At 53.4% G+C, this 18,575-nt stretch overlaps 1 protein-coding gene across 2 annotated transcripts; it reads left to right on the top strand.

Annotated features, from left to right (window-relative positions):
* Positions 1 to 942: 942 nt before the first annotated feature.
* RHOBTB2 (Rho related BTB domain containing 2) lies at positions 943 to 17,910 on the top strand. 2 transcript variants are annotated; one of them, XM_030312394.2, is made up of 10 exons: positions 943 to 1,477; positions 5,509 to 5,710; positions 6,387 to 6,490; positions 6,989 to 7,174; positions 7,792 to 8,813; positions 9,121 to 9,239; positions 10,876 to 11,026; positions 14,499 to 14,587; positions 15,406 to 15,511; positions 16,817 to 17,910. In XM_030312394.2, the coding sequence occupies exons 2-10, from the start codon at positions 5,519 to 5,521 to the stop codon at positions 17,032 to 17,034; spliced, it is 2,187 nt and encodes a 728-aa protein (XP_030168254.1). In that variant the 5' UTR covers positions 943 to 1,477; positions 5,509 to 5,518; the 3' UTR covers positions 17,035 to 17,910. The 2 variants fall into 2 exon arrangements, with proteins under 2 accessions (XP_030168254.1, XP_030168255.1); XM_030312395.2 differs by lacking the exons at positions 15,406 to 15,511; positions 16,817 to 17,910 and adding an exon at positions 14,726 to 15,395.
* Positions 17,911 to 18,575: the final 665 nt, after the last annotated feature.

The following is an 18,575-nucleotide window of genomic DNA, read 5'->3' as shown; positions in this document are numbered from 1 at the left end:
AATTACCAGTAGTCAAGATCATCATAATCAAACCAGCCTTGAACATATAAACTTCCTTTGGGGACTGCTCATATTACAGATGTCACCCCTTATAATCTCTTTGTTTTACAGAGGAGTAAATCGAGACGGAGAACTCAAAGGTGTCTTAGGCACTTCTCTGGGGCTAGTGTCTTCATGGCATTTCTTTTAAGAGGTCAGAAGATACTGGTAAACTCTAGGTGGCAATAGGATGGGGGTGGGATGGAAGCAGAGACTGCTGAAGAGGAGGAGAAGATCTCGATGGGAAAAGATACAGGCGATACAGTGACCCACTCTAAAACTCATGTGCCACAGCACTCGGAGGCACAGGCTTTAGCTGCACGGTGGTGATCAAGGGAGGAAGGCCCTCAAGTGCCAGGAAAACTCTCAAGCCAGAGTAGGGCCTGTATGGAAACGCTGTGTTCCTCTCCCCAGGGGCAAGGGGTGGAGGCCTGGGTTTAAGGGACAAGGAAAATATGTCAAGTTCCCCTTCCCTAACCGGCATCCCTTCCAGGGCTAAGATGCGTCTCAGAGTTCTTTGTCAGCCTCCCGGAGGAAAGGGGAAAACCCCGTGGGAGTCCAGCGAGGTATTGCCCCTTGCCAGGTAGAGGGAGGAGACCGCCACCGGTGGTGAGCCGAGACCCTCCCAGCCGCGTGCCTCCGGGCGGGGGGAAGGGAGGGAGGGCGGGAGGGAGAGAGAGGCCCCCGCGGGGCGGGGCCGGGGGCGGGACCGCAGGGCACCCAATCCCCTTCTTTCCCCGCCCCCTCCCCGCCCCCAGACCCCTTTCCACCAACCGAGCTCCGCGGTGGGCGGAGCCTGTCACGGCCGTCGCCCTGGGTGCGATTTTTTTCCCCCTTCTCTTCCTCCCTTTCTTTTTTTTTTTTTTTTCCCTTTCCTTTTTTTGTGAATGAAAAAAGGAGGTCGTGAGCGGTCCCCGGGACTGCAGCGCTAGGCGTCTTCGCGGCCGCGCCTTCGGAGCGGGCCGGGCGCGTAGCGGCGGCGGCCTCGCCCCTCTCCTCAACTGCGCGTCGCTTCCAGCCTCCGCAGCCAGAGGACCCGCGGCGGCGGCGCGGCCCAACCGCCCGAGGTCTGAGCGGCCGCGCACAGCCCACTCCGGCGTGCCTCCATGACATTGGGCGCCCGGGGCGCGGGGAGATGCTGATCCGGAAGAGGCAATGGCTGCAGTGCCGCGCGCGCGGCCGCTCCCGGCCCGCCGTCCGGCCTGGGCTGCTCTGTCAGAGTTTCTGATCTAGCGCGACCCGGGCCCGGAGCCTGTAGCAGCAGCAGCAGCAGCAGCAGCAGCAGCAGCAGCAGCAGCAGCAGCGCGGCGGCGGCGGCGCCGGCATCGTCCTAACTTGCACGCGCGGAGTGACCCCCAGACATTTCACTAAAATGAGCGTGCTTAGCAGGAAGAGATGTGTTCCTTACACTAGAAATTACCCCGTCACATGTAGTGGTGTAAGTAAATGATTAATTTCTGTTATGGCCGGGTTGCAAGCTACCTGGAAACGCGCCGCTTCGCCCTCCTGTGCCCTCCCGGCCCTATCTGCTTCCCTTCTGACATTCCCTCCGCTCCCCTTCTCCCCTTCGGTATAGCTTTGGCTGTTGGGGTCTCGGGGGGCGTGGGACTAACCTTTTCCGGGCTTTTCTAGGGAAAGGCGGATGACTTGATTGCCTTGGCGTGTCGTGGCCTTCCCCTCTCCCCATTTTTAAAATAAATTATTTTTATTTCGTGTGTGTGTGCAGAGCAGCGTGTCAGGAAAAAAGGTCCAGAGTGGTGGAAATGTTTCTGTTAAAAACCAATGGAATTTGGATGTTTTGCTCGCCGTTCCGGACATGTTTCTTTCAACCCAACTCCATTGCAGTCTGTGCATCAGAGTTCTGGCAAACTATGGGAGAGATGCTTAGCGTTGTTTGTTGATGTCGGAGAAGGCTTTTTCATGTGTTTAGGTTTGCAGTTTTTGTTAATACGATCATTCAAGATCCCTTTGAGTCTTGCTGCCCATTGGATCTGCAGGAGGGATTCATCTCCCCACCTTTCCCGATATTACAATGTCAGCAACCCACTGGCAGCCTCTTTTAATTCCAAGGCCACCCTCTCTGGTCTTCTCTTCCCGATTCTCCCTTCCTATCCATCCTCCTCGATTTTTACCTTCATTTTCAGGATATTCCTCCCTTTTGCATTTTGTAAGATGCAGGATGTGGGATATTGGTTGCTAGGAGACAAGCCAGGCTCCCAGGGAGATTCTGTTGTTTCCTTGACAACCAGACTAGGGCAGCTACAGATGAACAAGCCTCCTATCAGCTGTGGGAGGGAAAGGGGGGCTTTTCTGGGCTCTGCAAAGAGTGTGTGTAGGGGTGTGGGGGTGGGACTGGGAGCCGCTGAGGGTTGTAGCTAATCTGAGCACACCTTGCCTTTTGGCCTGGCCTGAGTACAAAGATCTAGGAGAACAGTGGATAGGAGGCTGTTTGTGGAGAGAGGGACAGGGATCATGGGACAGGGTGGGGAGGGAGTATCTATGTGATTCTGGGATCACTGAAGGAGAGGAATGAATTGGGGGTTGTGATACCCAGGGCTGGATGGCAAGGAAGCCATAGTTTATGGTGGTTAGTCTAGAGGCTCGGAAAGAATGAGGATGTGGAAAAGTCTAGAGTCATTGAAGGAGAGTGCCAGGGAAACGGAAATTGAGAAGCTCATTGAATGGGTTGTATCATCATACATCAGCAATGGTACAGTAAAGTAGCAATATTCTAGAGCAAAAAAAATTACATTACTGGTGGCTTTGGCATGCTGTCTCCAGTGCAGGATCCGCCTTTAAGACGGGCCTGATTCGACTAAGAGTTTTGTCTGCTGGCTTAATTGGGCCAGTCTGTATCTTAAAAAGAGAGAGAATTACATATATAGATATGTAATCTAGCATTATATAATACCAGATTACATAAGAAGACAAATACCTCCTTTCTGCCCAGACTCTCTTGGCACGAACTCACCACGATTTGGGAAACTTTCTTCCAAAGCCCTCATACCCATTTTCCAGAAGGGCAGACTGATGCCTAGAGAAGTGAAGTGATTTGCCCTTTCCTAGGTATGAAGTTTCCTAGAAATGAAGTCCCGCAGTCAGGACAGGGGTGGAGTGGGTGAAAATGGTAAAAATAAGGAGGAGGTCCAAGGACAAGCAGGGGAAGGCTGCAGAGCGGCTGAAGAAGGGATGAGGAGAGGCTGTCCAGCCTGAGTAGCACCCAGCAGGTCTGCTGTCTAAAGTCACAGCAGTGTTCCTCTCCTACTTGTTGGTTGGCTGTCCCCTACTTAACCCTCGAGGTGCATGAGGTGTGCAGGGGTATTTTTATCATAAACTCTCTGATTTTGAACTTGCATTGCTCTGCTGGTGTTCTGGCATCCTCCTCGCCTTCCAGATGCTCCTGAATTGAAGAACTGATGCCCCTCTTCCATGCCTCCCCATCCCCCCTTCTGCTTACACACCCACATGGCATCAGAACCTAAATTTGAGAAGGAAGTTCTATGGGCTAGTGGGTTTTAGTCTCCTACAGCTAATCGTATTTGTATTTGGGATTCGGTCAGTTTTGTTCTTCAATTTATGGAACAGAAACTACAGCCCGGATGATTCCTTCCCAGTTGTCTGACTTGAGACCAGGAACCATCAAAGTGGGGTTCCTGGTCCTCAGCTCAGGAGAGAGCAGGGCGGAGGCAAGGTGGTGGTTAGAATAACGGCTGCCCCTGAGGAGGGTGAGGTGGGTAGAGGAGGCAGGAGGAATCCTGCTCTGGAGAGCGGGGAGGGACTGCATGGAGACCCCTTGTTGTTTAGAGTCCAGTTCCTGTAAAATTCCAAGAAGGAGGGGGTGCTTGTCTCATTGAAAAGTCCTTGCTGCACTTTTTGCTTAGGTTGCTGAGATGTATCTACTCGCGCAAATCCCAGTTGCCATCGTTACTTGGATATTTCAGTTCTGCATTCCTGCAGGCTGGCATCCAGTTACAGCCCGGCAGGAATGGAGCTGCTTTGTTGCTGCTGGTGGCCTTGCTCTCTTGCTGGATGGCTCAGCAGTGAGGGCACCTGGACTGCCTCCAGGACTCTTATGAGCTCAGCCTTCCTTGGCCTAGGAAGGAGTCCTCCAGTGTGCTCCAGCCCCCGGCTGACTTCGTGCACCCAGGGACTGTGAGCAGGCCAGTGACCTAGGTGAAACTGAGTTTCCTAATAATGCCTGCCTTGCCCAACCCCATCCCCCTCCCCTCTCCCCTTTCAGGAGAGTAGATACCACTGGGCGACTGCCACCCAAAGCCCCCTAAGCCCTCAAGCTGAGGGGCCCTTCCTGGTGACAGCTTTTAAACACTGATATGACACTTCGACTACCAAAGGGCATTCTGTTTGTTAATTTGAGCCATCCCTCTCTGTGGGTGGATAAGCCCTCCCTCTGTGCCCAACACAGAAGGAAACCGAGGCAAGCATTTGCTTGGACATTCCGGTCCAAGTTTCTGGTCCTCTGCATCTCCCAGCAGTCCCATCACCCATGCAGCCAACTGAGCGAGCACCCTTCCAGGAGCGCCAGCTGTCTGGGGGCTTCCAGCCTGAGAGCCCTCCTCTCTAGGAATGGGGAGTGTGGAAGGGGGTGTATCTCCCTTTCCCTGAGGCTGCCTGCAGGTGCTTACAGGGCACACCTGAGTACGGGTGGCCAGGCCCCCTGACCATGGAGTATACAGTCACAGGCCCATGTTTATCCCCTCTGCCATCTCAAAACTGGGCCTGCAGCCGCGCGAGCCATCCAGGCAACATGACAGGCCCAGAGGAGGGGAGGGGAGGCCCACGGGCTGCCCAGGTGCGTCCAGGAGCCTCTTCAACCCAGAGGGACTGGGAAGAAAAACTCTGGCATCTCCCTGAAAGAGGCTGAGGACTAGCGTTGAAGGGGAGCCACAGACAAGCCAGGGTTTGAAAATCTACCACCAGGGAGGGAGACAGGCAAAAGTGGAGGCCAGGAGAGCTGCCACCCAGCTTTGACAAGTCCATTAAATTTTAAAGTGGCCCTACCCTCAGGCATGCTGGGAAGGGGTGGGGACCTGGCCTGGACTCTGCCTCTCTCAGCTGTTTGTTGTTCTGCTGCCTAGAGGAGGAGAGCGGATGATGAGTGCGCTTCCCAGGCGGACTCTCCTCTTCCTGGGAGAGTGGGGACAGGCCCGAGGCAGGTTCTGCCTAGGGTTCTCTCACAGGCCTCCCCCAGCCAGGAGCCCAGCGGGAGGATGGTGGCAACAGGAGGCAGACCAGTGGTTCATGTGGTGGAACCACTCCTCTCGGCCTGAATGGGCCCCCCGTTTCTTAGGCCCCACAGAACTATTGCCCAGATGGCTGCCTGCTCCTTTCTCTCCCTCTCTGCTCAAATGCTGGCAGAGGGGCCGGTCCCGGCTGAGGAGAGCCGCTGGCCCTGGCCCTCAGGGGGCTGGTGTGTGGAGCCACCTTGACCACTATGCTCCTGTTCCTCAGGTCCCAATTAATGGATTCTGACATGGATTATGAAAGGCCAAACGTAGAGACCATCAAGTGCGTTGTGGTGGGAGACAACGCGGTGGGCAAGACCAGGCTCATCTGTGCCCGGGCCTGCAATGCCACGCTCACCCAGTACCAGCTGCTTGCCACCCATGTGCCCACGGTTTGGGCCATCGACCAGTATCGGGTGTGCCAGGAGGTAAGGCTGCAACCACTTGGCTGGGGGTCCCACCCTGCGTATCTGGGCTTCTTCCCAAACCATGGCTCAGTGTCTCCAAACTCGGCCGGGCCTGTGCTCAGCTCACGGAGGCCCCCGGGGATGGGGTGGAGGCAGCTGAAGAGGAAGGAGCCCCTGGAGAAAGGTCTGAGGTGAGCCCACCCCAGCGAAGGGATCCTTAACCATCTGGGGTTTGTGTGGCCAGGCTGGTGCCTAAGACCCAAGCTTTGCCTGGGACGCAGCATCTTGTATAATCACAGCCCCCAGTAATGGGGAGCACTGAGGGGAGGGAGGCGTTGGAGGGCTGAGGGCAGAGAGGAAGAGAGAAGCTGTTGGCCAAGACTAAAATCAGAGGCTTGTTATTTGCAGCTAAAGCTGGGAATGGGGCAGGCCCCCTTCCACACCATGACAGTCGGCCCTCTTAGAGTCCCTTCCCGGCTGGCCGGCTTAGAGGCCGCTCTTGCCATTGAGTCTGCAGAGGTAGCCCCTGGATATAGTGCTGGGCAGGACACACAGACAGAGGTATTAGCTCTGTCCCTCCACCCCCATGCTGTCTGGGACCCTCAGGGCTGAGTTGGCACCAGCCTGAGCTGACTTGTGGGGGCCCCTAGAACTATTGCCCTCGATTCCCACTCCTCTCCCCTGGCCCACCCCACAGGTCCTGGAACGCTCCAGAGATGTGGTAGATGATGTCAGCGTCTCCCTCCGCCTCTGGGACACCTTTGGAGACCACCACAAAGACCGCCGCTTTGCTTATGGGAGGTAGGTAAGGCCTCTGGTTGCCTACAGGAAGCCAAGTGGGTAGGTTTTCTCTGCTTTCCCAAGGAGGGAGCAACACTGTGAAATTTAACCTGGGAGGAGGGAGCAGAGAAAACAGCATGGCAAACCCTCACAGGGGAGGCAGCCCGGGGTGGTGGAAGGAGCTGGGTTTGGAGTCAGGAGGCCAGGTTAGACTCTGAGCCCTGCTACCTATCAGCTCTGTGACTATGAGCAATTAGGGGAACTGTTCTAAATGATTTTCTCAGCCATGGTTTGTGAAATGGTAATTTCTAAACTGTAAGATAGCTGTGAGGTCAAAACGAGGGTTTTTGAAAGCTCTAAAATGCTAAGCATTCTGTGTAAAGTCATGTGAGCAGATACATATGGCAGATGTGGGACTGTAGCATAGCGGTGGGGTGGGTTGTGTGTTCTCCCTTTTTCCAGGAGCAGGTAACCTACCACTAGCTTTCTCTACCCATAACCTCACTCTGCCGCCCCCAGATCCGATGTGGTGGTTCTGTGCTTCTCCATTGCCAACCCCAATTCCCTCCACCATGTCAAGACCATGTGGTACCCAGAAATCAAGCACTTCTGCCCCCGAGCACCTGTCATCTTGGTGGGCTGCCAGCTGGACCTGCGCTATGCTGACCTGGAGGCTGTCAATAGGGCCAGGCGACCCTTGGCTAGGTGAGGGGTGTGGGTGCCCAGGGAGGGGGAAGAGGAAGACAGAGGGAGGGGGTGCATCTCCATGGCTCCAAGTTCAGCTCTGATGGAATCCACTCAGCCTCACACCTTACCCTCCGTTTGAAGCAAGCCATATAGGGGGCCAGAAAGAGTTCCCATTCATTTATTCATTCATTCATCCATCCATTCATTTATTCATTCATCTCTTATACCTTGTGTGGGTAATACTGGGCTAAGCACTATGGGAGAGAAGGTGAAAAAGAGGTAGTCTTTGCATGAAAGGGACTTATGATCATGCTGAGAGATGAACTCGATGTTTGAACATGTTAAAAACCAATGTGGAACATTGCATGCTCATTGCCAGAAGTTTCTGGCAGCGGGTGGGACGGGGGCTCTGGCAGAAGTCCTGCAAGAAGAGGGGATTGGAAGGGGACTTGAAGGACTAGTAAGATTTGACTAGACAGAGGAGGAAAGGGCAGGAGTGGGGCAGAGACAGATCTTGTGTAGAGAATCTCCAGCCCCCTGGAGAACAGGCAGGCTCTGGAGAGCTGCCTCTCCCTGCCCCGCCCCTCCTCTCTTCCCCCACCAACATGTTTAGTTTTCCTTCTTGAACCTCCCAGGCCCATCAAGCCCAATGAGATCCTTCCCCCAGAGAAGGGTCGGGAGGTAGCCAAGGAGCTGGGCATCCCCTACTACGAGACCAGCGTGGTGGCCCAGTTCGGCATCAAGGACGTCTTTGACAACGCCATCCGCGCCGCACTCATCTCCCGCCGGCACCTGCAGTTCTGGAAATCCCACCTCCGCAATGTGCAGCGGCCTCTGCTGCAGGCGCCCTTCTTGCCTCCCAAGCCGCCTCCCCCCATCATCGTGGTGCCAGATCCCCCCTCCAGCAGCGAGGAGTGCCCCGCCCACCTCCTGGAGGACCCGCTGTGCGCGGATGTCATACTGGTGCTGCAGGAGCGGGTGCGCATCTTTGCCCACAAGATCTACCTCTCCACCTCCTCCTCCAAGTTCTACGACCTGTTCCTCATGGACCTGAGTGAGGGGGAGCTGGGGGGCCCCTCGGGGCCAGGGGGCCCCCGCCCAGAGGACCACCGGGGTCATCCTGATCACCACTACCACCATCACCACCACCACCACCATGGCCGGGACTTCCTGCTTCGGGCGGCCAGCTTTGACGTATGCGAGAGCGTGGAGGAGGGCGGGGGCTCGGGTCCTGCTGGGCTCCGCGCCTCAACCAGCGATGGGATCTTGCGGGGCAATGGAACAGGGTATCTGCCAGGGAGGGGTCGAGTACTGTCTTCCTGGAGCCGAGCTTTTGTAAGCATCCAGGAAGAGATGGCTGAAGATCCTCTGACCTACAAATCCCGGCTGATGGTGGTGGTAAAAATGGACAACTCCATCCAGCCGGGGCCCTTCCGGGCTGTTCTCAAGTACCTGTACACCGGGGAGCTGGATGAGAACGAGCGGGACCTCATGCACATCGCCCACATTGCTGAACTGCTTGAGGTCTTTGATTTACGCATGATGGTGGCCAACATTCTCAACAATGAGGCCTTCATGAACCAAGAGATCACTAAGGCCTTCCATGTCCGTCGGACCAACCGGGTTAAGGAGTGCTTGGCAAAGGGCACCTTCTCAGGTACGGATTGTGCTTAGGAACTGACTGCCAGAAGGCAGGGAAGTTCCCTCTAGTTTGCCTTCTCAAGAGTCCAGGTTGGTCTGATTAGCATTCTGAGTCATTCATCTCAGCTGCTGATGTCCTGGAGCTGTGGTGGCTCTGCTCCTGAAGCCTAGTCCCCTAAGCCTGAGAGCTTGGTCACGTAGCACTCCACAGCCGTGGCTTCGGAAGGAAGTGGGTTGTCTGGGCACGGTGGCAATCTTTGGGGTTGGTTGTCCCACATTCTTTCACCACATCCTCACGTGATGCCTCTTCTCCTCCTGGACAGATGTGACTTTCATCCTGGATGATGGCACCATCAGCGCCCATAAGCCCCTGTTGATTTCCAGCTGTGACTGGATGGCTGCCATGTTTGGGGGGCCATTTGTGGAGAGTTCCACCAGGGAGGTAAGGCCAGGATGGGACTGGGTGGGAGGGAGAGCCAGACCTACACACTTCGCACCTGAGGCAGCTGCTATTTATTGGTACTTTCTTCAGCACCGACTGTGTGCTTGCTAACCGCTGAGTGACCAACTCCAGAGACGTTTATGATGAGATGGTTCCCATAGCCAAGAATTATAGTAACATCTTCACTCTATGGTTTAGAAGGCACTTTTGATACATTATCTCCTGTATCACCTCACACATATGGCATAGTGTTCCCACTTTATAGGGAAAGTGAGGCCCTTGAGGAGTTCAGAGTCTGGTACAAAGTTACATAAGTAGAAAGGAGAGGTTCGGACTTTGAGACTTCCAATTCCTTGGCTCTATACATTGTATTTTGCTTTCTCCCTAACACATGTGAACCAACTGGAAAAAGTTCTGTGTGTCCTAAAATGAATCCATTATTTTTTTTAAGGTTTATTTTTTTATTTTTGAGAGAGAAGAGGGAGAGAGCACGCGTGTGAGAGAGCAGGGGAGGGGCAGAGAGGGGGGGGACAGAGAAACTGAAGCAGGCTCCGTCTTGACAGCAGAGAGCCCATGTGGGGCTCGAACTCACAAACGGTGAGATCATGACCTGAGCCAAAGTTGGACGCTTCACCGACTCAGCCACCCAGGAGCCCCTTCTCTATTTTCTTTAAGCTCCCGTACCGTTAATTGTCCATCACTCAGCCTCGCAGTTAACAAGGTACAAGTTTGTGCAACCGCACGAGGTTCGGAGTATCCACACAGTTTTCTCGACTGGTCTGGGATTTCTTTCAAGTGTGGGGACCGGGTCTTGCACTTGCGCCAAATCGTCCCCACCCCACCCTACCCCCCATCCACACTGGTCCCTCAGTAGAGCTCACCAAACACTTGAGCGAAAGACTGCGCTAGGACTAACACAGCATAGCATCCTGTGACACAGAATAGGAATTTCTTAACATTTCTGGGAAGGAAGCCCTTCCGGAAGGCTAAGTGGAGGGATTGAGATGTGAGTTGGTCTCTGAACCTTGAAGTGTGAGTGGGATTGGCTTCTGTGAGTGTGAGACCAGGCGCTCCCCGGAGCCCCAGGGGCGGCCAGCCCTGCGCACTTCTGGGTACCATAGAAGCAGCTTCAAAGCTCCAGACGATTTGCACGCCGCCTGGGGAGACTTGTGCCTGATGAGAAAGCAGTTTTTGTTGCAGCACTGCTCTGAAGAGATCCCAGGGGCCCAAAGCAGCCTCTTCAGGCAGCCAGAGAGAAGCCGATCCCACTCGCACTGCCCTCTGCAAGGCCAGGAGGGGCTGGGGTGTGGGTTCAGGTGAAAGGAAGGATTCCTTCAAACACCTTCCAAGCCAGCATGGCTTTGGAAGCATGCCAGTGAGAATCTAGGTCCCGTTAAAAGCTGTCAGAGCCCTGCTCACTGGTGCTGTCAGCACATGGGCTCCATGCAGGGTTTTGCTCTGGGATGCAGGCCTTTGAGGGCTTCCCGAGTCGGTACAGGGGCAGCAGCGGGATGGCTGGCCAGTCTGGGGGAGCCCGGCCCGTGAGGACCAGGGCCTTTTGAGTTTCTCAGACCTGAGTTCCTCCTTCCCAAAAGCTGGACCTCACTGAGGCTCTCTGTCTTCCTTCCCCCTGCAGGTGGTGTTTCCTTACACAAGCAAGAGCTGCATGAGGGCAGTGCTGGAATACCTCTACACAGGCATGTTCACCTCCAGTCCCGACCTGGACGACATGAAGCTCATCATCTTGGCCAACCGCCTCTGCCTGCCACACTTGGTTGCCCTCACAGGTACGTGAGGATCTCCCTGGGGGAGAAGCCAGGGAAACCCCCAGAAGTCATTATTTCTTCTCTCACCTGTCTCCTCCCAAGGGACAGGCTGCTAGCACCAAGGGAATGTGTTTACACCCAGTGAAATATGTCGATGCGTATTGGGGTTTGGAGAGGACACAGATGTAAAGAAGTGAGAGAGACGTGCTTGGTGGTGTCACGTTGTAGGCTCTCCGCGAAGGGTTTTGGGCCCAACCGTCTTGTCTCCGGCAGATGACAGCGCCTGGTGTTCTCCCAGCTGGGTCTCACTCTGGCAAGCTCAAGTCAAGAGGAATAGAACGCAGTTCCTCACTCCCCATCCCCTCTTGGGTCCTTCTCCTCCTCCTCTGCCTTCTTTCTTTTCTCTTCTCTTCCTTCTTCTCTTCCTCCTCCTTCTCTTCCACCTTCGCTTTCTGGTTCTTCTTCCAGAAACAGACAATAAACATTGACCTGCCTAGTTCCTTGAAAAGATCATGAGAGCTCAGCTTTTAGAGAAGGCCAAATGCAGAGGTCCTCGGGATGGAGCAGGGCCTGAGGCAACAGGGACACTGAGCAGCAGGCTGTTGGGGGCCCAGGGGCTGCAGGACAGGAATGGTCCAGATGAAGGGGGTCTGGGGCCAGTGATGCAAGCAGGCAGAAGGCTCCCGTTGAGGTTGGAACTGGCATTTGTGCTGTGTTGGTGTTGGTGTTGGTGCCTGTGCTGGTGTTGATATCGGGGTTCATGTTCTTGGGCAGGTCAGGGGGCAGAGAGCAGGGCCTAAGATATTGAGCTGAGACTAAGGGAAGGACCTAGCATTAGAGCTGCTGGGGCACTGTACAGGTGATGAAGACTGGGACTTACAGATGAGGAAAACGGCAAAACCGTGATGAGAAATTAGTTATAAATAAGATGGGGCTTGGTCGTAGGAAGAAGGAAGAAGTCGCCGATCAGAATTGGAATGTTAGGGGCGCCTGGGTGGCTCAGTCGGTTAAGCGTCCGACTTCGGCTCAGGTCATGATCTCGCGGTTCGTGAGTTCGAGCCCCACATCGGGCTCTGTGCTGACAGTTCAGAGCCTGGAGCCTGCTTCAGATTCTGTGTCTCCCTCTCTCTCTGCCCCTCCCCTGCTCATGGTCTGTCTCTCTCTGTCTCTCAATGATAAATAAACGTTAAAAAAAAAAAAAAGAATTGGAATGTTAGTTGGGAGCCTAGTTGGAGACACAGAGGGCTTTCGGGTGGGGAGCAAGAGAGAGGCTTCTAAAGATCACAGCTGAAACAGTAAGTCCACCAGGACTGCCTGTGAAAAGAGGTGTGGTCTTCACAGAGCACAGACAGCTCCCGAACTCTTGGACCGAGTAATTCAACTTTTTTGAAAGACTATCTCCAAAGAAATGACCCAAAGGCAAAATATGTGTAAAGATATTTCTGTAAGTTTGCCTTATCATGGTGGGCAATCAGAAACAAGTGAGCCATCAAAAATGTTACACTGCACTGCCACATGGAAAGGCTTGTAGAAAATACCGTTGAATGACTCGTCCTGGGAAATGGCCCATAAACACTACAAAACATACAAGCATGTGTTGTGTATGTACTTGTCACGGATTAGCAGCAAGTGTTGAATGTGGTACAGTTGGTGATGCTTTATGTTTCATGAAGTATGCTTTCTATGAAGTTATTAATTCAAGCTTAAAACTTCTTATTGTTCAGTATAACACAAATACATGAACTATATGTTTAGCTTCATGAATTATTATAGACTCAAATGACCCATATCAGGAGCTAGGCCCTTGCCAGCCACAGCAGAAGCCCCCTGCCTGTCCACCCGAGTGCCGGGTCCTTCTCCCTCCTCAGGAGTAACACTTTACCTATCAGTCTTTTGTAGGGTATTTTTTATGGCCTCACTGCCTTACTCTTCATAGTTTTATCTTCTAAGTGTGCACCCTTAAACACTATAGCATGGTCTTATTTTTTATATGCCTTTTAAGTTTCTTCTAATCTAGAGGTTCCTTGTCCATGATTTTTTTCCCCCCTTGCAACTTATCTATTGGGAAAAGCCCACTGATGTTCTAGAAAATCTAGATTTCACTGATTGGTCATTGGTTCTACAGGCTAGATCAGATTCGTATTCAATTTTCTTTTGCTAAGACTACTTCATAGGTTGTTTTTGTTTTGTCTGTTTGTTAAGATTTTATTTTTAAGTAATCTCTACACCCAACGTGGCGTTCGAACTCACAACCCCAAGATCAAGAGTCACATGCTCCACTGACTGAGCCAGCCAGGTGCCCCATTTCTGTTTCTCATCAAGAAGCTCTCTCTCTTTTTGCGATGTTAGCAGCCACTGAGTGTCAATGGGTCCGCTGATTTATTAGGTGTTGTGAAATGGTAATATTCCAATTCAGGCATTCCTTCTTTATCTGTTGGAATCCTTCTAAAAGGAGAGAAGCTTCCCTCCTACTTTTTCCGAGTAGTATGGTTTCATACAGGAGGGGCAGGTGTATGTTTGACTGTTTCCTCTTCACTGACCAGATTTCAAGATACATTTGGTTCCCATCACCTTTGGAGAGTGCCCCGTTAGTTTTTATTTTGAAGGATTATTACCAACTTTTAGATTTGAATGTACTTGATCGGTTTCAAATAATTGCAGTTACTTTATTAACGCTAAAGTACTGCACCGCACCTTTTGCCAGCAGGGATCTCTTCAAGTTGGCATCGGAGTGAGCTTTCTGGTTATGTGGAATGACAAGATGTTCCAGGTTCGTTTTGTACATTTCCTGCCCTGGACCTGGAATCAGCCATTTCTCTAAGAAGTCTGCTTCTTATAGGAAATGGTATTTCCAGGCTATAATCTGTGCATGAGGGATGCCCATTACCAATGTATCATTTCGAGCTCTTGTTTCTAGGTTTTTTCCATGGACTGAGCTGGGAAGTATATTTTAAAGATACCTCATGAGTCTATACTGATACAGTTAAACTTCAGGATTAATAGTGTTTACTTTTTCAATGTAAATGTTTTAACATAAAATGTAAGGTTAGTACACAATTTGTTCTAAAATCTAAATTAATACAAACACTTAGGTTTAATCCATAGTTCTAATTTGTAGTTCTTGGCAAAAGAGAGAACTCTGAGACTTACTGCCGTCTCCCGTCCGTGTCAATGGCTGGTTCCACTGGGGGCTTTTACCCTACATATATCAGACTACTGGGTGCGACATACGTAGTTTGAACAATTCTCTTACATGATCCTGACATCCACCTTCACTCCCCATCCGCACTGCACTGGGAAAGTCTTGCTGTAATCCCAATTTCCTCACTGGTGGGAGCAGACTTAAATTGGCTATGGCCTTTCTCGGCCTGTTGGGACTTCCACCTGGCCTCATCTCTCTTTGCCCTGCAGTGGGGTCCCTGCCGGGGGGTATAAATGAGTACATATCCATTCATGTGGTTCTTCGGCTAATTCCTGGCTGTGTGTGTCACAGAGCAGTACACAGTGACCGGGCTGATGGAAGCAACTCAGATGATGGTGGACATTGATGGAGATGTCCTTGTGTTCCTCGAACTGGCTCAGGTATGACGGCTGGGGAAGGGATCTCTCCAACATTCTTGACTCTGGGCTCTGTATGCTCATTGGCAGCGACTGGGGAAGCCTGGGAGGCGGTGGGCAGGAAGGGAGCCCATTTTTAGACTTGGTTCCCTGATTCGGCAGAGCCCGTCTCATCCTTCCTGCAAGAGGATACACTCTGACATGCCGAGAGGAGAGGCTGGCCATGGCGGGAAGGGACTGAGGCATCGTGCAACCATAAGGCAGGGGAAGGAAGCCCAGTCTCACGTGTAGACATGGTTTCAGCCTGCCTTCGGTCATTGAGGACCCTTCCTCTAATATTAGCTGCCCACCTCCTCATCCCCATGCAAACAAGCGAAATCTCCCACATCGGCCCTCTGAGTGTAAAATTCTACCACCAGAAGTTAGTTGATGAAGTTGGAGTTGTGGCTGTGAGGCATTTAGATGCAGCTGGGAAGGTCAGCTCTCTAAGCCTGGGTGTCTACACCTTAGTGGAGACTGCTTTGGTCCCTGACGGGAGGAGGGGGGCATCTCTGGGGTGGGATCTAAGGAGGACGGACACGGTAGGAAGGCACCACACACAGCTGTGGATGTCCTGGATGCTGGGGGCAGGACAGAGGTGACGTGATGGTGGTGGTGGTGCCAAAGAGCAAAGTAAATGTTTTCTTACACTTTTGCGTGGGTTTGCCTCTCGAGATGGGCCCTTTACAACTGCAGGGCCATTGCCTGTCTACACCAAAGCTGTGTCTCTGAAGACAGCACTAGGTGTCTGTGCAGACCCTGCCCTGGGGTTCCAGCACAGATGCTCTCCTGTTTGTCCCCAGTTCCACTGTGCGTACCAGTTGGCGGACTGGTGTCTTCACCACATCTGCACCAATTACAACAACGTGTGCCGCAAGTTCCCGCGAGACATGAAGGCCATGTCCCCAGGTAAGCATCTCCCACAGGACCTTTGCTCCACCCGTCTGCTGAAGGGGCTTCAACCTGGGTCCAGATCTCTGACTCGACCCGAGGGCATCTGACGGCTGCCAAAGATCCTTGGGCTGAACTTGACCTTGCGGGTGGGGAGCAGCCTGCAAAGGTGTATCCAGCCAAGCAGAGGGAAGCCCAGGCAAAGGGCAGGGCAGCTGGGGACGTCGAGCAATTCACTTAACTTCTCTGGGCTTCTATTTCTCACGAGTACAAAGAGGGTGTTGGACTTTTGGTGTTTTTCAGACTTGGGTTTTTTTGTGTGTTTTTTAGTTGTTTTGGTATTTTGGTATTTCAGACTTGATTTTTTTTTTTTCCAGAGTTGGTATTTTTCAGACAAGACTCCACAATAAGAAATGCATTTTATGTTGGGAGCTGGTACACATATAAAAAACTATACAAATTGTTTTTAAATGCTGCTCATGACCCACCACGTTGATTTCACAACTTAGAAAGGGCACAGCTTGGACAACACAGGTCCTGGTATCCTCTGAGGTCCCTGCGGTCCTACCTCTGCTTAATGAATGTCTCGAAGTCCTGGCGCCTGAAAGGAATTGCCCGAGCCCCGGGGAGAGATGTTTTGGCCTCCCCAGGTTCCTGCCAGCCATTTCTTCAGGTCTCCACTGGGCACCCTCCACGCTGTGGTGCCCTCCTCCCTGCTGCCAGGCTGTCCCTGCACCCTCCCGTCCTCCTACCCTTGGTCTCTCCTTTGCACCCTTGTGGCATTTTCTGTGTAGGGCACAGCTCCAACCACATCACTGCCCTGGTCTAAACCTTGCATGCCCCCTCACGCCTTCCAGGATCAGTCTGAACCCCTCAGCCTAGCCTTTCCTTTAAAGGCTGACCCTCTTTGTACTCCTGCAGCCCTCCCTCCCGATGCTTCCCTCAGAACCCAGCTCCACCAACTGCCTGTGCCATGCCCAGCACCCTGCTGCCCTCCTCCCTCCTCGTGCTCCGTCCCAGCCTAGTTCATTGCCAGGGCATGTGAAGCCCATCTGGGTGTGCCCTCTGCCTTTAAAGTGCAGCATAGTGGAAGGACCTTTTCCCAACGCTGTCGGCCCCACTGCTGGCATTGACTTTCTTCAGGAAGCCCTGCACCTGCACTGGGGGCTCTGAAGGCAGGGCTGATACCTGGATGGGGGCCGCTGCAAGTCCCCATGGCAGTGTGGGGGCCGCTGCGGGCATCCCTTGGACACCCTCCATGCCCCAGCCCTCCTCTCTCCCCTTCTCCTGCCCTCTAACTACGGCCCTACTGTTCTGCTCCAGAAAACCAGGAGTATTTTGAGAAGCACCGGTGGCCGCCTGTCTGGTACCTAAAGGAAGAAGATCACTACCAGCGGGCACGGAAGGAACGTGAGAAGGAGGACTATCTCCACCTGAAACGGCAGCCCAAGCGGCGGTGGCTGTTCTGGAACAGTCCGTCCTCACCGTCCTCTTCTGCGGCCTCCTCGTCGTCCCCATCTTCCTCCTCGGCTGTGGTCTGAGACGCTGCCACCCTCTCCTGATCCCGCTGCTGTTCTCCCCACTCGCCTTCGCCCCTCTGCTCTTCTGCATCGCCCCCTCCACCTCCCAGGGACAAGGGGACCCGCGTAACCAGGACCCTAAGGGCAGGGCTGTTCTCACCAGCCAACACAGCTCAGCAAGAGAGGAGGGGGGCCTTGTGGATCAGGACAGGGACCCCTGCGGGGGTCCCCAGTTCCAAACAGGGCAGGAGGCGGACGATTGCTGGGAGGTGGGGAGCAGGGAAGGAATGGAGAGCTCTGGCATCTGACTCTGGGTTGGAGAACGCTGGCACCCGAGCGAAACTCTCCCGGCCATGAGGCTATGTGTCTTGGTCTGCGGAGGTGGCCCCCTCCCAGGACGCGGCAGCGCGCAGGGAAGGTCCTGTCTCTCTTGGCCACTTTTTTCCATCAATGGACCTGAGGGTTGCAGATGTTTTGTGGGCATTTCCGCATGGCGCCTACTCAGATCCTCACTGGAGAAGTCAGGGTAGAAATTAAGCCTTCAGCCCAACTCCAGGCTTCCACATCCTGGGGTGCAGCTGCCGAGGCCACAGGTGGAAGGCTTGCACTCTGCAGCCATCCCGCCCTCCCTAGGCGGTAGGCGTCTGGGCCTGATAAAGGATGGCAGAGACTGTTCAGAGCTTCAGGCCTCGGAGCCGTGCCTCTTGGTGCAGTGGGAAACTCCCTCCCCCATCCCTCCCCACTCAGATCCTGAGGTGGGAGCCAAAGGAAACAGCTGGGACAGGGGGAGAGGAGAACGTGGGTGGTGGGGTCTGGGCGCAGCAACCCCAGGCTCTCCTGGGCTCCTCCTCCTGCCTCTGGTTAGCATGGCTTCTTAGCACGGTGGGGCCAAATTAGCAAAAACAAAAAAACAAACAAACCCCCAAACAACAACAAAATCACCACCCACCAAAACACTTTAGCCTCTCTATTCCCTCAAAGGAAGAAAAATACAAGAAGATCCTGTATAGCTTATGCACAGGGGCCTCCATGTTTGATGACATAGAAGTTTAGGTTGTGGAATTGATTCAGTGCCTGTCAGGCAAGGACTTGTCACCGGCTGTGACTGAGGATGCCCTGGCCCTGCAGGCTTGCTCAGAGGACAGCAGAAGTTCTGACTTAACATGCTGGGATTGAGGCTTCAGGGGCAGGGGCGGGGTGGTCTCAGGGCTCAAACGTGGCATTGGACCCCTACTTTGCCCATCTTGAGAATCAGTTATCCCCCTCGACTTCAGAGAGTGACTTCACAGGATGTGAATGTGTTGGGGGTCAAAGGTCAAGGGAAAGGACACCAACTTGGAGAATAGGAGTCCCTGTAATGAAGGAGCATAGGACATAACCTCACTTAGCAGTGGTTTGGGGTAAAAGGGAAGGAGGGGGCAAAGCAAGGTCAGTCCCAGGAAGAGAGGGGCAAGACTGGAGGATTGTGGGGGTTAAGACAGCAGCTTGCAGCTCCATGGGGAAAAGCTGGGCCACAATTGACCTCTCCCTATTTTGTGATCCTGACCCATATTTCACCCCCC

This window comes from Lynx canadensis, chromosome B1, assembly GCF_007474595.2.
Source record: "Lynx canadensis isolate LIC74 chromosome B1, mLynCan4.pri.v2, whole genome shotgun sequence".
Classification (NCBI taxonomy): Eukaryota; Metazoa; Chordata; class Mammalia; order Carnivora; family Felidae; genus Lynx; species Lynx canadensis.
The sequence above is the reverse complement of the archived record's forward strand: the minus strand, read 5'-3'. Positions and strand labels throughout refer to the sequence as shown.

What these genes read in the sequence shown, in the direction of transcription:
- RHOBTB2 (XM_030312394.2), top strand. Translation starts at nt 5,519, where the DNA reads ATGGATTCTGACATGGATTATGAAAGGCCAAACGTAGAGACCATCAAG. An exon ending in AGTATCGGGTGTGCCAGGAG is followed by an intron (nt 5,711 to 6,386) that starts GTAAGGCTGCAA and finishes CCCACCCCACAG; the next exon opens with GTCCTGGAACGCTCCAGAGA. An exon ending in GCCAGGCGACCCTTGGCTAG is followed by an intron (nt 7,175 to 7,791) that starts GTGAGGGGTGTG and finishes TGAACCTCCCAG; the next exon opens with GCCCATCAAGCCCAATGAGA.